This window comes from Paroedura picta, chromosome 5 (assembly GCF_049243985.1).
Source record: "Paroedura picta isolate Pp20150507F chromosome 5, Ppicta_v3.0, whole genome shotgun sequence".
Classification (NCBI taxonomy): domain Eukaryota; kingdom Metazoa; phylum Chordata; class Lepidosauria; order Squamata; family Gekkonidae; genus Paroedura; species Paroedura picta.
Genome location: NC_135373.1, coordinates 51,940,160 through 51,961,613, shown reverse-complemented (window position 1 = coordinate 51,961,613; position 21,454 = coordinate 51,940,160). Strand labels below are relative to the sequence as shown.

At 48.6% G+C, this 21,454-nt stretch overlaps 1 protein-coding gene across 1 annotated transcript; it reads right to left on the bottom strand.

Annotated features, from left to right (window-relative positions):
* Positions 1–2,584: 2,584 nt before the first annotated feature.
* On the bottom strand, positions 2,585–21,182 carry BHLHE41 (basic helix-loop-helix family member e41). Its single transcript, XM_077337924.1, has 8 exons — positions 20,418–21,182; positions 20,044–20,107; positions 19,670–19,777; positions 18,207–18,318; positions 13,582–17,228; positions 12,588–12,746; positions 9,743–9,915; positions 2,585–2,771 (listed from the first exon to the last, which is right to left on the bottom strand). Exons 1-5 carry the CDS (start codon positions 20,549–20,551, stop codon positions 16,183–16,185), a joined length of 1,464 nt encoding a protein of 487 aa, XP_077194039.1. The 5' UTR covers positions 20,552–21,182; the 3' UTR covers positions 2,585–2,771; positions 9,743–9,915; positions 12,588–12,746; positions 13,582–16,182.
* Positions 21,183–21,454: the final 272 nt, after the last annotated feature.

The following is a 21,454-nucleotide window of genomic DNA, read 5'->3' as shown; positions in this document are numbered from 1 at the left end:
TGACCCTTGGGGTGACGCCCTCCAGCGTTTTCATGGCAGACTCAATACAGGGTGGTTTGCTATTCCCTTCCCCAGTCATTACTGTTTTACCCCCCAGCAAACAAGCTGGGTACTCATTTTGCCGACCTCGGAAGGATGGAAGGCTGAGTCAACCTTGAGCTGGCTGCTGGGATTGAACTCCCAGCCTCATGGGCAAAGCTTTCAGACAGCTGCCTTACCACTCTGCAACACAAGAGGCTCAAGAATACAGTACTGACCTTGAAATCAGAGTTCAGTAGCATCTTAAAGACCAGCAAAGATTTATTCAAGATGTGAGCTTTCGAGTGCAAGCCCTCTTCCTCTGACCAAGGGTCTGAGCCAGTATAAATCCAAAACGAACAGGAGCACACAAAAATAGTGTAAGGAAACTGAAAACAGGTTTGTGTGGGCAATCAGTAGTGTATGATCAATGCCAATAAACAATAGTCAACTCAGAGGACTGTGTAAGAATATGGTGGGTACCTCTGGCTGGTCGCTTGATAAAGATTGAGATTCAGCCACAATGAGCTTGTTGCCGTTCTGAGTTCATATTTTTTTTTGATAATGCTGCTGATGAAGATTTATTCACATTTACCTGATCCAGAAGAGCAATGGGGATATGGGGGGGGGGGAGCAGTAGAGTGGCAGCCTGTACTGCAGACTGGGTTTCAGGCAACACAAGAACAAGAATGCCAGTCTCCGCTTACTTTTTTTCAGGAAATTTGTAACCTAGGGGCTAGGGGTAGGGAGCCCTAAAACGAAGCCTGGATGTTATTAGGAAGGCAATGTCAAAGAAGCAGAGGTTCATTAACGGGTGGACCAAATTTTGATAATGAAATTCTAACGGGCCACTTAGGGGTACCTGGGGTCCATGAAAGACTTTGGGAGAGGCCTTAGGAGTGAACTTCGTTTGCATTCTGGTTCGGAGGGGCAGTCCAGGGGTGAACTTTCTGTTACTGGGAGGTTGATGTGCCGGTATTAAAAGGCAGAAGGAAACTGCTAGAAGATTAGATTTTTTACCAAGAAGAAACAGTACAGGATACTTACCTAGATGTGCTACTGGTCCAGGTGAGGTCTCCTCTTTTGCCTGTGGATGTATTTCTGACACACAGGGCTTTGTGGGCAGCCATACCTGGCTTGGCCTGTGTTTGCTTGTTAGAAACAAAGATGGAGGATAGTAGCTGTTTTTCCTCCTTGCAGATCAAAGGGCCTACGTGGGGCGTATCAGAATGGCATCCTTAGTGGAAGGTGATACACATTACAACTAAATACCCCAACTTTAAGTATATGCTAATTGGGTCTGAACTTACTGAGAAGGAAGGAGACCTTGAGGTCATAGTGGGCAGCTCAGTTAAGGGGTCGACCCGTGTGCTAGAGCAATGAGAAGATGAATGATATGCTGAGGGTTATTAGAAAGGGGATTGAAATACTGTAACATCCCTGTATAGATGTGAAGGCTTCATGGCGTATACCAATAGCATAAGATCTCGGAAGCTAAGCAGGATCAGTACGTGGTGTCCATTAAGGAAGAGAGTCCATTAAAGAAGACTGCAGGCAATGGCAAACCGGCTCTGCTTAATCCCTTGCCTTGACCCTATCGGAACACCGTAAATTGGCCGCACCTTGAAGACATTTTACACACATGGATCTATGGTACAGCATTTCAGAATACTGTGTGTAGTTTTGGTCACTGTATCTCAGAAAGCAGAGCTGGGGAAAGTACACATGAGGATAACCAAAATGATTAAGGGCTGGAGCACCTTTCATACAAGGAAAGGCCGAAGAATCCATTACACACGGATGTCTTTCTGCAGATTTTCAGAGCAGTAAGTCTTTAATTTTGGGGAGTATAACCCCAAGAGTAAATGAACGAAACATTACTGAACACTGTTAAAGCTTGTAGCTATTCATTTCAGCGGAAAGTTTCCTAATAAAGGTAATGAATTAATTTCTGTAATTAATATAAGCATCAGATCCACCAAAGAAAGGATTTTTTTAAGTTATTGGTTTTTAAATATTTTAGCAAACAATGGACAAAATCTTCTTTGTCCAGTCAATAGCCCAGTCTACTCAGAACTAAATAATGCATTTACAAATGTGTCCTGTGTTGGGATAAGTCATGCAATACATGATTTTTCATGTGAGAGCAATTTCATGCTCTTATGGGATGTAGGCAGGTAGTGGAGAACCTGAGGGCCTGGGGGATCCAAACAGAAAGCCCATCTGGGAGAGCAGCACAGAAACCCACTGGCAGCAATGCCATGTTGGCTGGCTGACATCTAAAGCCTTGGATCCCAAACCCTCATCCAGATCAAAAAAATTGTGGCATCAGGAGGTGGCACACTGCAGGTGGGGGGGGGGGGAGGTCTCTGGATTTGTGTAGTTGGTTAGCCATCAGGTTCCTTTGGCATTTGTCTTCATTACTAAAAGGTAATCAAGGGCCAAGCTGTTGGACAGGTGGCAGGATCTCATTAGCACCTCAAAGGTAATATTCTTGCCCCATCAAAATATGTGAGGACAGGGTGGAAGGAAGACAACCCCAATTCAGTCTTGCTGACACACTGAATATGTTTCACTCATTTATTCCATGCAACTAGGGCGGGTTTGCTGTTAGTCCTGTGACATTTGGCTGAGACAGGGCAAGGACAGGTAGGCAGAGATGCTGAGCAGCGGAGCAAGGTGGCTCAGATTTGTCATATCCGATGTTCAGCACAGTTCCCACAAGAGGGCAGCAATACACTCAAGATGCTGAGCTGGAACAGAAATGATACACAGAAATCAGTATCACTTCACTATCAAAATGCCAAAAGTGCAAAAAAGGGGGCATGTTTTAAAGCCAAGATTCCTTGCAGCAGTCAGTTCAGGCTTTCCAGCCTGGCCGAAATAATTCCCTGGTAAATGCACTGGGTGAGTTAACCCCTTCTTTGCCAAATTAATTCTCATTTGTTCTGCCCCATCACCTTTTCTCCTTGGGTCCTTTGATTCTTTCTTGTTTGTTTCTCTCCTTTTATAATGGCTGCAGTGACAAGCATCAGGCAGAAAATGAATGAGATTTATACTATTTCAGCATTGCCTCTTCCTTTGTGGTGAGGTCATGGAAGGGGGGCGTTTCCCTCAGCCCAGGGCCTGCTTTTAACCATTAATTGAAAACCAAGTTACTGCGGCTTTCCTATGTAAAGGAATACAAGCTTGTGAGGACGTGCAGAATGCCTTTGACTCACTGATGAATAATCAGTCAACTCCTGTCTTTATGTCCTGTCCTTTAGTGTGCAGAAATAACCAAGTGAAACCTTTGCATAGTATGGAGGCAAATAACAGTCCATCAAGGCTCGATTAAAGGGCTAGGACTTTAATTCCAGGAAACAGTAGTCTTCATCTTCAAATACCTCTCCGTGATTGGGGAATTAAGGTTAAAGGACAGGTGGACAAAATCTTCATGTAAGTTAACTCCAGAATATTTTACTAGATAACACGGCTATTGTATTGTAGAGGGCAAGACAGCTAATAGGCAGTAGGCAGTTTTAAACCCCATGACCTCTCACTACCAAAAAACAAGATATTTGGGAGGATCTATTCTAAGTAAATCTGTGCCAGTGCCTGTTCTGAGTGCCAGGATTGCAGATCTTTTGCAAGTACACAGAGTGCTTTCCCTCCACACAATAATCACAGAGCCAGCTTGGTGTAGTGGTTAGGAGTGTGGACTTCTAATCTGGCATGCCGGGTTCGATTCAGCACTCCCCCACATGCAACCAGCTGGGTGACCTGGAAGCCACGCCCGTGGATCTGGCCGCGCCCGCGAGCCACGCCCGCGGATCGGGCCGCGCGGGCGCAGCCTGCACGGGCGCAGCCCGGCCCTGATTCCCTCTTCCCGCCCTCCCGCAGTAAGTAGCTTCCCGGGCCGCAAGCTTGCGGCCGGGGAAGTTTTTTACTGCGGGGGGGGGGGGGCGGGGAGAGGGAGCTGCGGCCCGGCTCCATAGCCTTCGCGGCCCGGCGCCGGGCCGCGGCCCGCAGGTTGGGGACCACTGCTATAGAGGACCACCCTCCAAGGCTGCCCTTCCTTTGAGAGGAACTGCTTTGTGTGATCTGGAGATCAGCAGGAATTCTGGGACATCTTGGCCCCACTGCTGGCTACATGGAACAGGAAGAACCACCAAGGGGAATCATAGAATCATAGAGTTGGAAGGGGCCATACAGGCCATCTAGTCCAACCCCCTGCTCAACGCAGGATCAGCCCTAAGCATCCTAAAGCATCCAAGAAAAGTGTGTATCCAACCTTTGCTTGAAGACTGCCAGTGAGGGGGAGCTCACCACCTCCTTAGGCAGCCTATTCCACTGTTGAATTACTCTCACTGTGAAAATGTTTTTCCTGATATCTAGCCTATATCGTTGTACTTGAAGTTTAAACCCATTACTGTGTGTCCTCTCCTCTGCAGCCAACAGAAACAGCATCCTGCCCTCCTCCAAGTGACAACCTTTCAAATACTTAAAGAGGGCTATCATGTCCCCTCTCAACCTCCTTTTCTCCAGGCTGAACATTCCCAAGTCCCTCAACCTATCTTCATAGGGCTCGGTCCCTTGGCCCCAGATCATCTTCGTTGCTCACAAGGAAGGAAGGAAGGAAGGAAGGAAGGAAGGAAGGAAGGAAGGAAGGAAGGAAGGAAGGAAGGAAGGAAGGAAGGAAGGAAGGAAGACATTGTTCCAGTTAGCACCTTGCTTGAGGAGCTGCAGATTGATGGTCTGTTGCATATTCAACTATGAAATCTGTTTGCATTTTTATTCTCCCTTTATCAAGGAGCTCAGAGTAGCCTCAGAATACATGTTTCTCCCCACCTCCATTTTATCTACACAGAAAGCTTAGTGAGGCTGAGACTGTGTGACTGTGTCACCCAGTGAGCTTCCAGACTGAGTAAAATCTCCCATCCCAGGCCAGTACTCTGACATTAAATGTATAGTGTGTATTCAAAAATAGTAGATGTATTAGGATTTACTGGCAGAGGAGGCAATTTCCTTTTAGAGACAGACCCAAAACTCTCACAAACTTCTGCGCAGAAGAAGTGATTTTTTTTGTCCCTCATTTTTTACTACCCAAAGTGGCTCAAAGACCGATTATGCACTAGGAACTTTACTGCCCCAGCTCCCGTGCAGGAGCACAAATCGGGGCTGGATGAGGTGCACCAGGCCAAATGTTCCCCCTTGTGGATGCAGGAAGAGGTAGAGCAACCTACCACGACTAAAACTCCAGCCTGCAGCCTGGCATGAAACCTCCAGTGCATAAACGGTCAAAGAGTCTCAAAGTAGCTTCCAATTGCCTTCGCTTCCTGTCCCCACACAGACACCATGTGAGGTAGGTGAGGCTGAGAGAGCTCTAACAGGACTGCTCGGTCAGAACAACACTAACAGGGCAATAATGAGTCTAAGGTCACCTAGCTGGCTGCACGTGGAAGAAGAGTTGGGAATCAAACCCAGTTCTTCAGATTAGAAACCTCTGCTCTTAGCGACTATGTCAACGTGGCTCTAGGAACAGGAAATTTGGAATTTCTGCGGTGTGTCCAGTGTTGGTGTACATTCCCAGTGCTAATGGCCTCGCTGGGCATATCTTGCCCACTGATGCAGGAGGCTTTGGGACATCCCTGGCACCGCCTAGAACTCCAGAATAGCCTCCTGGGCAAACTGATAATGGTGGCATCATGTCACAAAAGCACCAGAAGCTTAATGGTTGGGGGGGGGATACTTCTGTATTTGGGAAACTTACAGATATGCCAAACCCCATCACTTCTGGAGAGCTGACATTTCCTCCCTTTAGAGCAGGGGTGGTCACTGTGGTCCTCCAGATGTCCATGGACTACAAATGCTGGCAGGGGCTCATGGGAATTGTAGTCCATAGACATATGGAGGGCCACAGTTTGCACTCCTCTGATTTAGAGATTTGACACTTCCAAGGGGAAAAGAAAAAGAAAGAAAGGAGGGAGGGAGGGAAGCATTTTGTGGCTTTGTAGAAGTTGGCTGAGTCTGCATGACAGATTTATTTGAACAGATTTTATATTGCGGAGGATTTAATTGTTTTGAAATGTTGTCTCCTGCTTGGAATGAAATGTAATTGCATCCAATAAAGCAACAGATAGGCTAAGGACAAGGGGTTTGTTAGCCACGTGTTCTTAACAGAACCAGAATTATGCTTAAAAATTATGTGTGAAGGAAGAAAATATTGTTCAGGTGTGGTGTTGACCTAAATAAAATTTCCACTATTAAGGTGAGGCATTCAAAACCCTTGAGGATTTGGATCATGTCGTTGAGTAAAATTATCCTCTGTGTCAGACCCAGTTTCCAAAATGCCTTCCCCAAAGGAATTCTTCCTGATTCTGGTTCTGCAGCAGTCCTTTTAATAGAGGCTTAACGTTATATGTGGACATTATTGTTATTTGCCTGGCTGCACTGAAAAGCTGCCCATTGCCACATCTTACGTCTCCGTTTAAGGAACAGAACATTTTCTCCAGACCTGTTGGCAACCCTACTTACAATTACGGACAGCCATTCAACAGGGTTGGTCTGTCGTGCCTCCAAACTTCTCTCCATGCTTGAGCTATTCAAAGGACACGGAGCCCGTGCCCAAACAAAGCCATTTGGCTGGAGAGGCTCTCTGTTTCCCTTCGCCCTTCCTTTTCCAGCCACAGCAAGCTTGCTCGCTTCTCCCCCCTTCCCCCTCAGCAGAGGGCCAGCCCTGTCAGAGGCCAAGCAGCCAGGCGATGTATCACATGCCTCCCCATTATGCGCCCTCACATGTGTGTGGCCATGTGATAGGCCCGCCCCAGTCGTTCCCTCCCGTCTCTACGACAAGCCCTGCACTTTGAACTGTGTGAGGAGAACCGGTGATGTCTGCCCAGATTTATCGCCAGGCAACCAGCTGATCAGTCTCGCCTCTTCCAAACCTCGGAGCTTCTGCTTATCATCTGCCCTCCCAAAGCCTTTGTTTCTCGGCGGTATCCGGTTTAGCCCTGCACCTTGCCCAGGCCTTGTGGTCCTCGGTGACATGGACCTGTCTCTAAAAAATAAATCCTTTCTGATCTCTTTGCCCTCTTGGGGTCATGCTTCCTGAGGACATGTGTGCAACTTGGAAAAAAGATACACCCGGTGCACTGACAAACCAGCTGCCGGTGTTGTGCTGCCTCTCTCATTCTCAGAGAAGTAATTTCTGGAAAATATGTGCAAGACAGGGACAATGTCATGGCTGGCTTAATGACATACATTTTGTCAGAGGAAGTGTGCCTGCACATGAAAGCTCACACCTTGAAGAAATCTTTGTTGGTCTTAAAGGTGCCATTGGACTCCATTTTTGATGACATAAAGACCACCTTGTGTGAGGGAGGTACAGCATTGCAAACACATCTTCCCAAGATCTTGCCAGTTTGTCATAGAACTTCTGCAGTAAAACTCTACCACAAAGAAGTTACGGTTTAAAGTCTGGCCATAGGTAGGAGGAGAACAGGGAGAGGGGCAGGCGGGAAGTGATCCTTCTTGTGAAGAAGAAGAAAAGCTGGTTTTTAATACCCTGCTTTTCACTACCCAAAGGAGCCCCAAAGAGGCTTATGATCACCTTCCCTTCCTCTCCCCACAACAGATGCCCTGTGAGGTAGGTGGAGATGAGAGAACTGCTCTGCAAGAACAGCTCTATGAGAACTGTGACTGGCCCATGGCTGCCCAGCTGGCTGAATGTGGAGGAGTGCAGAATGGGGAATCAAATCCAGTTCTCCAGATGAAAGGCCACTGCTCTTAACCACTATACCACGCTGGCTCTGTGTGGTAGCAAGACACATTAAATAATGCAAAATTACACTAGGATCAATCCACAGTAAACTATACACACTAGTACAGACCAGAGTCCACAATGATTTTTCCACACGACCCTATTGTCTGTATAGAAAAATTTTCTTGACTATTTCAGTTTTGCACAATTTGCAGAAAGCCAGGAGAGTGGGAGCTTTCCTGCCCTCCTCAGGCTGGTTCCAGAAGGTGAAGGCCGCAACAGAGAAGGCACCGGTGCAGGCAGTTGTTGAGGTTGCCCGTTTCCCAGTTAGCACCTGCACAAGTCCCTGCTTGGATGAACAAAGCTGCTGTGGTGGGACTCAGGCAGGCAGGCAGCCTCCAAGGTCATGAAGAGCTTTGTGTGCAAGAGCCCATACTTTAAATTGAGCCAGTAACCGATGGGCAGCTGGCAGAGTGACTGCAGAGTCGGAGTAATATGCATGTTCCACCTAGCTCCCAATAACTGATGAGCAGTAGTATTCCGCACCAGATGGAGTTTCCAAATCGATTTTAAGGGGGGACTAATGCTTACTGCAAAGGAAGTCTCAGAGAGACACATTCCCCCTCTTGCCTAGCCCCAGACCGTAAATGAAGACCCAATACAGGCCCAATGCAAGCTAGTTCAAATTCCCTCTGAAAATCTCAGTTCAATATGCTGAGTAAAACTGCCTCTCTCTTTATAGGAAAATATCCTTTCTCCTCCAGCCAATCAGTGAGCCCACCAACCAGGTAACCAGGATCCCCTCCAAGCCTAAGCAAGAGGAATCGTCTGTTATCATGTAACTTGGGACATCAAAGCAGAGGCCTGAATTCGCCCCCAAGGCACAAACCAAAAAGTCCCATCCCTGACACATACTAGCATGCCTTTCTCTGCTCCTCTTCCCTTTTGGGGATTAATGGCTGTCCTGACATTTGGGAACCCTCCATGCCTGAGGATCTGGCCCTCAGCCTGGAACCTGCACAGACAGCCTCAGCTTCACCCTCTCGCTCTACTCCTCTTGGCCTCTTACTTCTCCTGCTTGTGTGAGACATGTTGCACCGTGTTGTTCCCAGAATTACAACTGATCTCCAGATGACAGAGATCAACTTCCCTGGAGAGAATGGCTACTTTCAAGGGGGGTCTCTGTGGCACTGTACCCTGATGGGGTCCCTGCCCTCCCCAAACCCTGACCTTTCCAGGCTTTACCCCACTGCAGAGCCACAAGTCTGTTTGCAGTTAAAGTAGATTCAAATGGGTAGCCGTGTTGGTCTGAAGTAGCGCAATAAAATCAGAGTCCAGTAGCCCCTTTAAGACCAACAAAGATTTATTCAGAGCATGAGCTTTCGAGTGCAAGCACTCTGAGGAAGAGTGCTGGACTCTGATTATATTGTGCAGTTAAGGTTGTCGTTCTGCTATTTGGTATTCTGGCTGTATGCCTGATATTGTTGTGACTGCTTCATTATCCCCACAGTAAAACTCTAATAATTTCACCACGATCTCAGTAACTTCTAAATTTACGCTTGGAGATTTGTTTCTTGGTCAAATAATCGTTCCATCTCCTTCAGTGCTGGCCTTTGTGTTCCTTTCAGGCCCCTTGCAGGACTGTGTACAAGAGAGTGGAAGGCTTTCTTCCTTATCCTCAGCTTACCCCAGCTGGCACCAAGGTGGAATGCAAACACAATGGGTTGTGACCACACACAGTAGCAAGGACGCTGGGTTGGATCCTGTGATCAGTCAATGGAAGATTCCTATGACTGCCAGTCTTCCTGGCTTTCTCTCCCCCACACCAGCCATTTCTGACCCTAGAGATGTATGGATTGTGAGGCCTGTCAGAAGTAGCTATGCCTAGGGTGGGAATGATGAAGTTTGGAGTAAGGATAAAATTGCTCCCCCCTGCTTCTTGTGTTCACAGAAAAGGAAGAAAGGCGCAATTTCCCCCCTTACCTGTTTCTACTGCAGCCTCAATCCATGTGTCTATGACTCTATGTGGATTCCATGACCTCAGGAATAACTCTCCAGGAGCCAGAAATGGCTGTAGGAAGAAAGGAAAGCCAGGAAGATCCAGCATTCTTGCACGGACCTCATGGAGTTTTTTGCACTGGATCCAATCTGCTCTCCTGTAGGGCAATGGTTCCAGGTGATTCAGACAAGCAAACCACCCCCAGACATGGCAGTGGGAGACAACAAACCTCCCACGATTCCATACCATTCTTACCTAGGGGAAACAATGCCTCCTTTTCTCTGAACACTTCCAACAACAAGGAAGATTTCTCCATGTGGACCCTATCCTGACATCTACTTTTGGTACAGAGAAATGGTGTGGCAGATGCTCAAGATCCAAAGGTCTTATGCAGGTGAGCCCAAAGGAGTGCTGATTTTAATAAGATGGCCGCTATCAGGCTGCATTGGTTCTGCACCCAGCCCACACCACGCGGTCTGTTCTTGGGCCTGCCTGGCCCCATGCTTCCAGCACTCTACTGAGCCAGCATGTCAAGATAGTGCCATGGGCCTCTGCAACCTGAGCCAAGCTGTGTAGTGTAGTCTGCCCACTCAGGAGCTTTGCCTGTGATGATCTCAAGTCACAAGGCTGCTTCTCAATGGTGTTATGAAACCAGTATGTTTCTCTCCTATCCGTAGTGTTATGAAATAAGGTAACTGATACCAGCAGGCCAGCAGAGGACACACAATTATCTTTTGAGACGCTTCCTGATGCAAACATAAGCTTTATGTATGTATACCTGACTTGTTTGGAATTTACATCCACAACTCCTGCACTCCAAAAGCTCTGAAGCTCTTAATATAATGTTACATAATAAACTACAAGTGCTCCCTTGCTCTTTTTTTCCCATTGTTGCAGCACAGCTGGGCTTTCAGGCGTGGGCAGCTGCTGGCCTTAGTTTTGTCAAGGGTCAACTGATTTGGCTCAGGATTCAAATAGTGTATGGCTGTATATGCCCACATACCAGTCCCACTCCAGATAAGAGTGCACTCTGCCATGCTATGACAAGGCAAGGGACTCTGGGGCATTCAGTTTATGCCTACTTTCTCTCACACCCCCATCCCTTCCTGTGACAATTAAGAGCCTTTCAAATATTTGTGCCTGGGACACAAGTTTAGCTTTGCTGAATTGCAGTTTCCAGGTATCTATCTATCTATCTATCTATCTATCTATCTATCTATCTATCTATCTATCTATCTATCTATCTATCTATCTATCTATCTATCTATCTATCTATCTATCTATCTATCTATCTATCTATCTATCTATCTATCTATCTATCTATCTATCGCCCCACCTAGTATTTGTGCAATGGAGGTAGGCCAGGATGCTTAAAAGTTTCCCTGAGCATCCATTGATGTACAGCCTAACAATAGAGAAGCAGGGTGTACTGGCTTAACTTTGAGAAGCTCTTCCTCCTGATGGATGGCTGCCCTGACTCTCCCCTAGAAGCATTAGGCAGCTGCCTGGAAGCAGTGATAAGGTGGCTCTAGTCGTCTGAAGCTCAATCCTTCAAAGACGGAGGTCCTGTTGCTGAGCAGGAAGGGTCCATGTGAGGAAGTGCGTCTGCCCATCCTGGATGGTGTGCAGCTCTCAGTGACTGCCAGGAATCTGGGCGTGATCCTGGATGCTTCCCTCACCATGGAAGCCCAGGTCACAAAGGTAGCATGGCTGGCACTTTACCACCACCACCAAGCCAAACTACTAGCTCCCTACCTGGCTCCAGAACACCTAGCCACAGTGATCCATGCAATGGTCACCTCTAGGCTGGACTCGCTCTCCACAGGACTGCCCTTGGCCTTGATCCGGAAACTACAGCTGGTCCAAAACGCAGCAGCCAGGGTCCTCACAGAAACCATAGAGATCCCACATTTGGCCCATCCTCCATCTGCTGCAAAGGCTACCAGTCAAATTCCAGATTAGGCTAAAGATTCTGGCAATTACCTTTAAGGCCATATGCAGTCAGGGCCCAGTGTACCTGAAGGACCGCCTCTTGGCCCATGCGCCTCAAAGAGCCCTACACTCTACCACTACCAACCAGCTAAGGATCCCTGTCCCAAAATTCCACTTGGCCTCAACCAGGGCCAGAGCCTTCTCTGTCCTGGCCCCCACCTGGTGGAATGAGTCCCCGGAGGAGACCAGGGCCCTGATGGAACTAAAGCAGTTCTGCAGGGCCTGCAAGAGGGAGCTCTTCTGCCAGGCATATGGTTGAGGAGAGAGAAAAGGGGAGGCAGATGTAAATTGCTTTGAGACAGCTTCGTGTAGAGAAAACGGCATGTAAGAACCAACTTTTTCTTCTTGCCTCAAAATGAAAAGAACTCCAAAAGTCATGCCAGTCTTTAAGTCTTTAGAAAAACTCATTGTCCTATAGGCATGTGCGGATCTATCCAATCCAAATATATAACTGAAAAAACCTAATCAATATTTTCCAGATATATTCAGGTCTCCAGAAAAGGACTGGAATTCTTTGCATAAGCTGCTTGTCAGTTTTGTGTTTTGCAGGGGATTCTAGGGACTGACATGGACTAGGTTGTATATTGACTCGGATTTTCTGATTCTACATTTGTTAGGTTTGTGCAGTGATCCTATTACCTGGGGTTTAGATTACCATTTAGATTCTCAGGTTGTGTGCTTCTGCACTGGTTCTTTGGATTTGTTCACTCCATCTGCTTGAGAAGCTTTTGACCAGGGGTTGCTTTGCTTGTTCCTGTGTCTTTGGCTGTTCTTTGTCCTGGGGAAAGTATGGAATCCCCCTCCCCAAAGCAAACAATGAAGGATGGCTTGGGGTACCTTGCTCAGGTGGTCCAAGTCACTTGAAAATTGGAAGTTTCATCAGTTAGTCAGCTTCACAGGTACTAGCAGCAATGTGCGGGGAATTTACTCAAAAACAGCATCTCTAGCCATCCACATCAATTCTGAAGAGAAAATCATGTTGCCAAATGTGAGAATCTAGGGGCAGGGGGAGAACAGAGAACCAGAGTGATGTAGGGGTTAATCCATTACATGCTGGCTAATCCACACGCGGTCAGCTTGGTGACCTTGGGCTAGTCACAGTTCTCTTAGAGCTGTTCTCAGAGAATTCTCTCAGCCCTATGGTGCAAAGAGAGAAAGGGAAAGGTATTTCTAAGCCACTTTAAGATTCTAAGCCACTTTGAGATTGAAAAGTGGGGTATAAAAAAAACAGTTCTTCAAATACCAAACTTGTAGTTGGATAACTGAAAACTGGAAATATCTATATTTTTCAGCTCAATGTCGAGCTTTGATAAATGCCAATTATTTTCAAGTTGCACATCCCTATCTTTACCACACATATTTTCAGGGAACTGTTCTATAATTTACGGGAACTTTAGTTACCAAACAACCAAGCTTGTATATTAAAAGTTTTTTATTCTTTAGTTAAGATTTGTTTGTTTAAATCACAATATTGTGGAAATATTTAGATAGTAGCATTCATTGAGTGTGGGAAAATACCAAATATAAAGACTGATTCCTAATATTTCACATACTAAACTGTTCTTAAAACAGCTCGTTTCTTGCAGACTGTATTTACTTTTAAAATAATTTAAGACAGCATAAGCTTTTATGATGCATGACCTTTGTAACAAAACTGCACTCCCCCCCCCTGCAATTTCTCTTCAAAGAGTTATTTTAAACTCAAAATATTTCAACACATCTTTTCCCTACAAAAATAGTGTGCTGGACATCATTCATTGGATGTATTAACAACTATTTACATACAGCCACTCAGTAGGCTAGTAAGATTAAAAAAAAGAAAAGAAAATACCATTGTTGTTTCAACACAGCATTTGAGGCAAACAGTAGCAACAGCAGCAGCAGCAGCAAATGACTAAGAGGCCCCTGGTATTGTCTCCCTCCCGACGGTTGCGTCTCACCTCTTACATAACATTCAAGTGAGAATTCTCACAGTGCTACCTTGGCAACAAACTAAAAATATCTAGGCAAGATTCTTGGCTTAAGCCTTATTAACAAAGCTTTAGCAATACGATTATCTGGTGTCTGGCAACAGTCCCCAGAAAGGGAAATTTGGATGTTTGGAGACGGAAAGACTCCATGACTAAGTCTTGGCCCATAACCCTCCCATGCCCAACACCCCTTTTACATTACTGATAGATATCTCGTCTGAGGCTTTTCAATTTCTTGACCTCCTGTGCCCTATGAGCAGCGGGGCAGGAAGCAATTTCTACCACTGGGCTCCCATGTTGGGAAAAGCTGAACTTTTTTCTCCAGTAGAAGCAATAAAAAGCCAGAGAACAGATGCTAAAGCAAGGGTAGTCAAACTGCAAATGCTGGCAGGGGCTCATGGGAATTGTAGTCCATGGACATCTGGAGGGCTGCAGTTTGACTACCCCTGTGCTAAAGTATATCTTTTCCCATTCTCTGTCTGTCTGTCTCTCTCTCACACACACACACACAGTGTTCTTTCAAGACTGCTAAACTGGCTGGACACCAGTGGAAATGGCAGATCTAGCACGTAGGGCCAGTTCTTGGGCTGACACTAGGAAGGTGCTCAGTAGCCCGGGAGGTACTGTGGTGGACCCTGGAGGAGATGAACCTATCCTCTTTCGGGTGACCAAGTATCTTGAGCTGGCCCAGCGATGGGGGCACCAGGGGGCCTTGGGGCATGCGTGTTTCAGCTGCTGTGAAAGGCACAACGACAAGGCTAGTGCAGAAAACTGGCCACCCATTTTTCCTCCTTTTGTCACAACGCAAGGTAAGTGGATGTTGGCAAGGGGTAAAGAACTTTTTTTTCTTTGTTCAATGCAGTGTTCAATGCACGTAACAGGGTAATCTATAAAATCTACAATATGGCAGCATTAACCATAACCACGTAGGCAAATCATTTTACTTTTGTTCAACAAAAAGTTGTGGAACACCTCTCACATTTTTGGGGCAACTAACCCTCCTGGTTGAAGACAGGGCAGCTCTGAGTGTCCAAGGCAACCCCATGATTTGAACAAGGTCAGTTCACTCACATGACGGCCTGTTTCTCAATAAAGTGCAAACACAGAAAGGCTCTTCTCATCTCTGCTCTCTCCCCCCTCCTCTTGCCCCACCCCTGATCTTCCCACAAAGGGACTGATCCAATCAGCCAACTCAGTGCAAGTTCCCGAAAAGAACTGAAAGAGGCCCTCATGGAAAAGATCCTGGGAAAGTGAGGGGGATCCCTTCCTTGCTGCTTTCATCCTCGTTCAACATGTTGGCAAGCATCCAGGAAATATGAGGCACACTTCTGCTGGTGGGCCATAGGCTGCAATCCTACCACATTTCCTGGGCTCTCCCTGAGCCATTTGGACTGCAAATGGGAGCAGGACTCAGAGAAGCGACACCTCCCTGAGTACCGCATGCATATCTGGACTCTGTCCCCCTGGAATAAATGGTCTCTGGCTCTCAGGTCACAGGAGAGTGGCATGGGGCAGGAAGCCGGCCCCGCTGCCACCAGCCAATATGCTTCATTGCATTGTGCTTCAGGGGTTGTGCCCAAAGACTTTTTGTCATTTGTTAAGGTGTCAGCAGTTCATCAGCAACGTCTCTGGGGATCTTAAGGCCGCTCTCCTCAAAGCCGCTTATTACAGAGTCATGACACAGGCCTCGGACTACTCCTAAGTAAGACCAGCAACCTGGGATTTTGAGGGAATGGATCTCCCAAGTTGGAGTGCTGACAATCCCAGCGTTCGTTAGCTCAGAGGAAAGAGGCACTGCCTGCCACCTCCCCACCACCAATGAGTACAATCCGCCGGAAAATTATTCAGCACAGAAATCCCCTGAAGTGAATGGGGGAGGTCCAAGAGCATGCTACGGTAGTTCCATGGTTCCCTTCATGCTGACGGGGCACATGCACGAGATGCCAGTGGACAGCATCCCTCAGTTTTGAGTCAGGCACGGGAGATCTTGCTCCGCACATTACCATTATGATACCCTTACGCCCATCATTACCACATCAGCACCATATCCCACCTACTGACTATTCAGCCTAAGATACAGGACACTCTTTCCCTGAATCTTAGAACCCTTTCGATACGAAGAAGGTTCAACTCTGCCCTCCCCCCCAATAACACTCAATCTATTTGCTTCTCTTTGACGGGGAGGGAGGGAATCGGCAGACTGACAATATGTGCAAATGAAAAGCACTGTTTAAAAGTATGAGAAATGCATTGGGGGATGGGGGATGGGAATGGAGCTCTCAGAAAAATCACAGGGAGAAACAGGAAGCCTTCTCTTTCTCCTAATAACAAATGGCCCACCTAGTCCAGATCTCCTTCAAAAACATTCAGGGAAAGGGGGCAGGGATGCTGTTCACCCTTACAAGGGATGCCTCTTTCCTCCTGAGCAGGAATCACAAAGGGGGGGGGGGTGTCCTTGGTCCTCAGGGATTCTCCTTTCCAGGTGGCAAAGGCTGCTCTTGTGTGGGGAGATCCACGTCCAGGCCGAGCGCTCCGAGGCTGCAGGCAAAGGAGTGGGGAAGGTGCCGGGCAGGAGAGGCAGCCTCGGGAGATAGGAGAGTTGAGGAGGAGGGCGAGGAGCAACTAGCTTTCTCTGCCGCTGCCAACACTGGGGAGAGGCAGGGGAAGGCAGCTGCAGCGGCTGCAGCCTGAGCCGGAATTCCTGGGTAGATCAAAGGAAGAGAAACAGCGGAGGCCGAATAGAGATATTTCTCCAGGTTGCTCTTGTCCAGGAAGGGCTGCATGTAGGCGGCAGCTGCTGATGGGGAGATGAAGTAGAAAGGCAGGCAGAAGGGAGCGACTGGTTGCTGCCCAAAGGGCCCTCCGCCACCCCGGCCTCCACCGGCCCCCAGAGCACCAAAGGACATCAGGGAGCTCAGCAGGGCTGGGTCTGGTCTCAAGAGGGCAGCCACTGCTTGCTCAGGGCTTGGCATACCAGAGGCAGGGCTGCTGTTGCCGCTATGGTGGTTCAGCTTCGGCCTCTTGGCCAAGGGGGCTGCCTCGTCCCTCGAGGGCTCCTGCTTGACCACCGGGTGGCTCTGGCTCTTCTCACCTTCCGGCCTGACTTCCCCCTCCCCGCCATAGCCACTGTCCGTGTCTGTGTCGTTCTCCCCGAGCTCCCCGCTGCTGTGGGGAGGGGCACTGCTGCCGCTGTTGTGAGTCCGCTGGATGACCGGTACGCAGTGTGGCTGGCTCTCCAATTTAGGGCTGGCCTGCTCTTGCTGCTCAGGGGAGGTGGAGCACACAGTCTCCTTGCTGCTGCAAACCTTAGCGGCCGGGGGCTGGGGGCCAGGGAAGAACCGGGTGCAAACTGTGTGCAGGTGGCTGATGAGCTGAGCACATCGCTGCTCCCGGGAAGTCCAGCTTTCAAACCTGGTCAGGTATTGCAAGACTTCTTTGGTGCATGTCTGGAATCCCGAATGGAAAGCATCCAGGTCAGATTGCAGGAGAGACTTCAGAGACCGTTCCCCTGCAACAACGGACAGGAAACAGAAGCAAAGAAGTCAGTCTTGATACCCCCGGAATCGTGGGCATGACATTACTCTGCCCTGTCCCTGTTATAAAAGTTACCTGGATACAGGAATATTTGCACTTGACCATTATGCTTGAGACTCTTATCAGCACTGAATCAACACCTGTGGTTTATGGAATATTATTGTGAAGAGGAGGGGATGCCTGTGCTTCTATGGAAGTTTGCCTAGCTTGGAAGTATGCACCACTGGATTCTACAGTCACTCAGTAAAGTGACACACAGCTGAATGGCACATCCTCAGTTGGCTTGTTTGGGAATAAGCCAGAGAGCTTTGTTCCAAAACACGCTGGAGAGGGCTGCATGGCTATAACCCCATGACTTCAGGAGGCAGTCCCAGATGAACTCAGTGGGGCTTGCTTCTGAGTAAACCTGCAAGTTCTGACTATCGCACTGCAATCCCAGGCACACTGACTTGATAGAAAAGCCCCATTAAAGCCAGTGTGGATAGTAAAGGCACACAGGATTGGCCTGCAAAGCACATACTACTTAATCCGGACAGCAAAAGCAATGGCTGTGAGGCAGCAGTGGCTCTTCCCTGGAATTTATCTTAGGCGCTAGTTTACAATTCTCCTTCAACCAGAAAGAATGTCCCTTGAGATCCCCAAACTTTTCAGTCGTGGTGTAGTGGTTAGGAGTGACAGCGTATAATATGGCGAGCTGGGTTTGATTCCCCACTCCTCCTCCACATGCAGCCAGCTGGGTGACCTTGGGCTCACCACAGCACTGATAAAGCTGTTCTGCCTGAGCAGTAATATTAGGGCTCCCTCAGCCTCACCTCCCTCACAGGGTGTCTGTTGTGGGGAGAGGAAAGGGAAGCCGCTTTGAGCATCCTTTGGGTAGTGAAAAGCAGGATAATAAACAACTCTTCTTCTTCCCCTCTGCCCAGCCGCCCCTCGGGTGCTGCAGTTTACTCACCATTCTGTAAAGCAATGATCTTCTGATGCTGTTGCTCTGTTAAGGCAGTTAAAGCTTTTAAGTGTTTTAACGTTAATTCCAAGACGACTGCTTTCTCCAGATGCCCCAGTGTCTGCCAAGTGAGAAAAGGCCTTGGGATTAGCCATCATCACAGAAGAGCAGCCCTTCTCCTTCCCCCAAACTTTACCAAACTTGCTTGGCATAGAACGCTTACTCTGCCTAAAAAGACAGCATTCATGTGCACCCCATGTGAGACATCTGCAGAATTTGGGATGTTTCTCTGATGAAGCTATAGGGATGCTCTTGGATAAAGCACGTCTATTACATGGGGTGAGGGATGTGATCTTGGGGGCCAAGCCCTATGAAGAAAGGCCAAGAGACTTAGGAATGCTCAGCGTGAAGAAAAGGAGGTTGACAGTGGTCTTTAAGTATCTGAAAGATTGTCACTTGGAGGACAGGGAAAGATTCCTGTTGGCAGCAGAGGGTAGGACCTGCAGTAATGGGATTAAGCTACATGTAGAACAGTACCAGCTACCTATCAGGAAAAAAATCACTGTCAAAATGTCAGAACTCTGTCGTTTCTGTCATGATTTTAGATTGTTTATTTAGGTTGCAAATATGTTGGGTATGTTGTTGATCTGACCTGTTGGTCATGTTTTATTGCACTGATGTTAATTTACTATTCCGGATGTTCCTTCCTACATTCCTCCCTTCCCCTTGCATCTCTCACCTCTTCCCCATCCGTCCCCATTCCTCTCCAGAATGCAACTTTAGGATCTCCTTATCTGGTTGTTGTGACTGTTTGAAGTCTTCCTGCTTTCCCTGGGTTCCCACGGGGGTGGGGTTGCAGGGTCCGGAGTTCTATGTTGTATCTCATGCTATCTACCTCATTTTCGACAATACCTGGCTGCGTGTATTTGCTTACTCAATAAAATAAATCTTTTGCTTCAAGTCAAGGTTTTGCTTTCCTGGGTAACTGAAGATCCTCACACAGAGTAGTTCAGCAGTGGATTTAGCTACCTAAGGAGGTGGTGAGCTCCCCCTCACTGGTGGTCTTTAAGAAGTGGCTGGACAGCTACTTATCCTAGATGTTTTCAGCTGATCCAGCACTGAGCAGGGGCTTGGACTAGAAGGCCTGTATGGTCTCTTCCAACTCTAGGATTCTATAATCCCCTGGGATCCCTGCTAAACGTATGGAAACTCTAAAAGCATGACAAACTCCTCTAATCCAGTGCACTTTGGCGCAGAAGTAAGCCCTGCTTCTAAGGAAGATTTCATTCTGAGTTCAGGTATGGGTTTGATTGAATGGTCTCTTTCCACCCTACCCCCCAACATATGCCTCATTCATTTACTGCAAAGACTTTGGCAAATTACAGTTTGCAACTATTGTCACTAGTTGGAAGACACAGAAGGACCGGGAAAGACATATTGGTCGTACTGATACATACAGAGGCTGGACTTACCGTCAATTTCAGATGCTCAGGTAATAAATCTTTCAACTGGGCAATGCACTCGTTAATCCGATCTCGCCTCTTTTTTTCTATCAATCTGTGTGGCAGTTTGTAGGTTTCCTAATGAAAAACCAGGCAGGAGGACCAACAGTACATTTACTAGAAGGCCAATCGATATTTAAGCACCTTTCCTGCCAACCAGCCCCCCCCCTCCTGAGAATCTCCCCTCCACCCATCCCCATACACCCACCCGGCCATTAGATGAGAATAAAAACCCTAGGGATAGCAGAGAGGAAGTGGGGCTGCTCCCCGTCCAGCTCAGATTCATGCCCATTCTGCAGAAAGGATCTCACAGTTTTGGAAGACTACTGGAAACTTATTTGTACCTTGCTGTCCTCTCTCTTCATGCCTCTCTTGGGTTTGCAAATATACAAAGATGGGTAATCCAGTCTGCAAAAGGGATGGGGGAGGGAAAGGAAAGAGAAACTCAGCCCTTGTCAGAGAGAGGCTCTCTCTTCTCTGCTTGGGGGGGGGGGGACCCCAAACCCCACGTCTGTATTTGCCAAAGGAGGTCAGGTGTGCAGATCCAAAGATGTAAACGGGGCATAAGAGCAAAAGCAAAGACCAGCACAAGAAGCACTGAAAGCAGCACCCCGGCGCCGAGCCACTGCTCAAAGGTCGCCATCCAGACTTGCACCACGAGTTCGCCGTGCACGTCGGAATGGACCCCTGCATGGCAGGCGGAGTGCCGGCCGCTTACCCGAGAAAATCGCGCTGTTCCAACCCCTGCCTTTCTTGCAGGCGAGCGATCCCTTCCTCCATGCTTGCCGGCGTCTCCGGCTGGGCTCGGGCGGATGCGGGCGCCGAAGCTCCGAAAGCCAAGCCGCGGCACATGCAGCCCTCCGGCCGGGGCTGCGGGGCAGGGAGCGCGCCAGCCGCGGCAGTGGCTCCGTGTCCCTGGCGCCCGCCCTCAGCCAGCCGCGCTTTGGCCAGCCAGCCCCAGTCGCCGCCTCACGTGCGGAACGTACCAGGCAGGCGCCCGGCTCGCGGAGGAGGAGGAGAGGAGGAGGAGGAGGGACGCCGCCGGGCGGGGACAGCCGGAGAAGCCGTCGCCTTCCCTGGCGCAATACGGGCACCCCGGGAGGGGGCGCGCTTGAGCTCGCCCGGGCTTCTTCTGCCCGCGCTCAGAGGCGGCGGGAGAGGGAAAGCCTCAGGAGATCGTGTGGGGGGTGGGGGCAGAGAAAGCAGCCTACTAAGGCGAGCGCCTAAGCGCGTCTGGCTCTTGCACCCTAGAGGCCCGCAGCCACACGTGTCCGGCGACTAGAGGTTGAAAAGAAAAACAAAAAAGTCTGTGCGTCAAAGACACGCACGCATGCCCGCAGTTCCGATTCGAATCGGACTTCTGGAAAAGATTTTAAAGGATGTAGGAGTGGACGGAAAACGTCCCGGTCTGCCCCTTATGGCTAAGTCCCCAGGCCTGCGCGACTGACCGCAGGGCTCCCGGCCTCTGAGTAAACATATGGCGAGTAAGGCTGCAGGGGCTCGGACGGCGGTCCCGCGACGCTGCCTCGTGACACGAAAGTGCCGGGGGCGGGGAAGTGTGCCTAGTGCAGGATCCCTCTCGGAAGGGCTTTGCTTTGCTGTCCCCTTATGTGTTGCGTTTAGAGTTGGCATGAGTGCAGGACGCGTAATGTGACTCCGGACGTGCATGGGGCGCGGAGGGGGCTATCCCGCGTCAATACTCGCTTCCCTGGATTTCCAAAAGTCCGTTTTCCGGCTCCCACGCCTGGGAGCCTT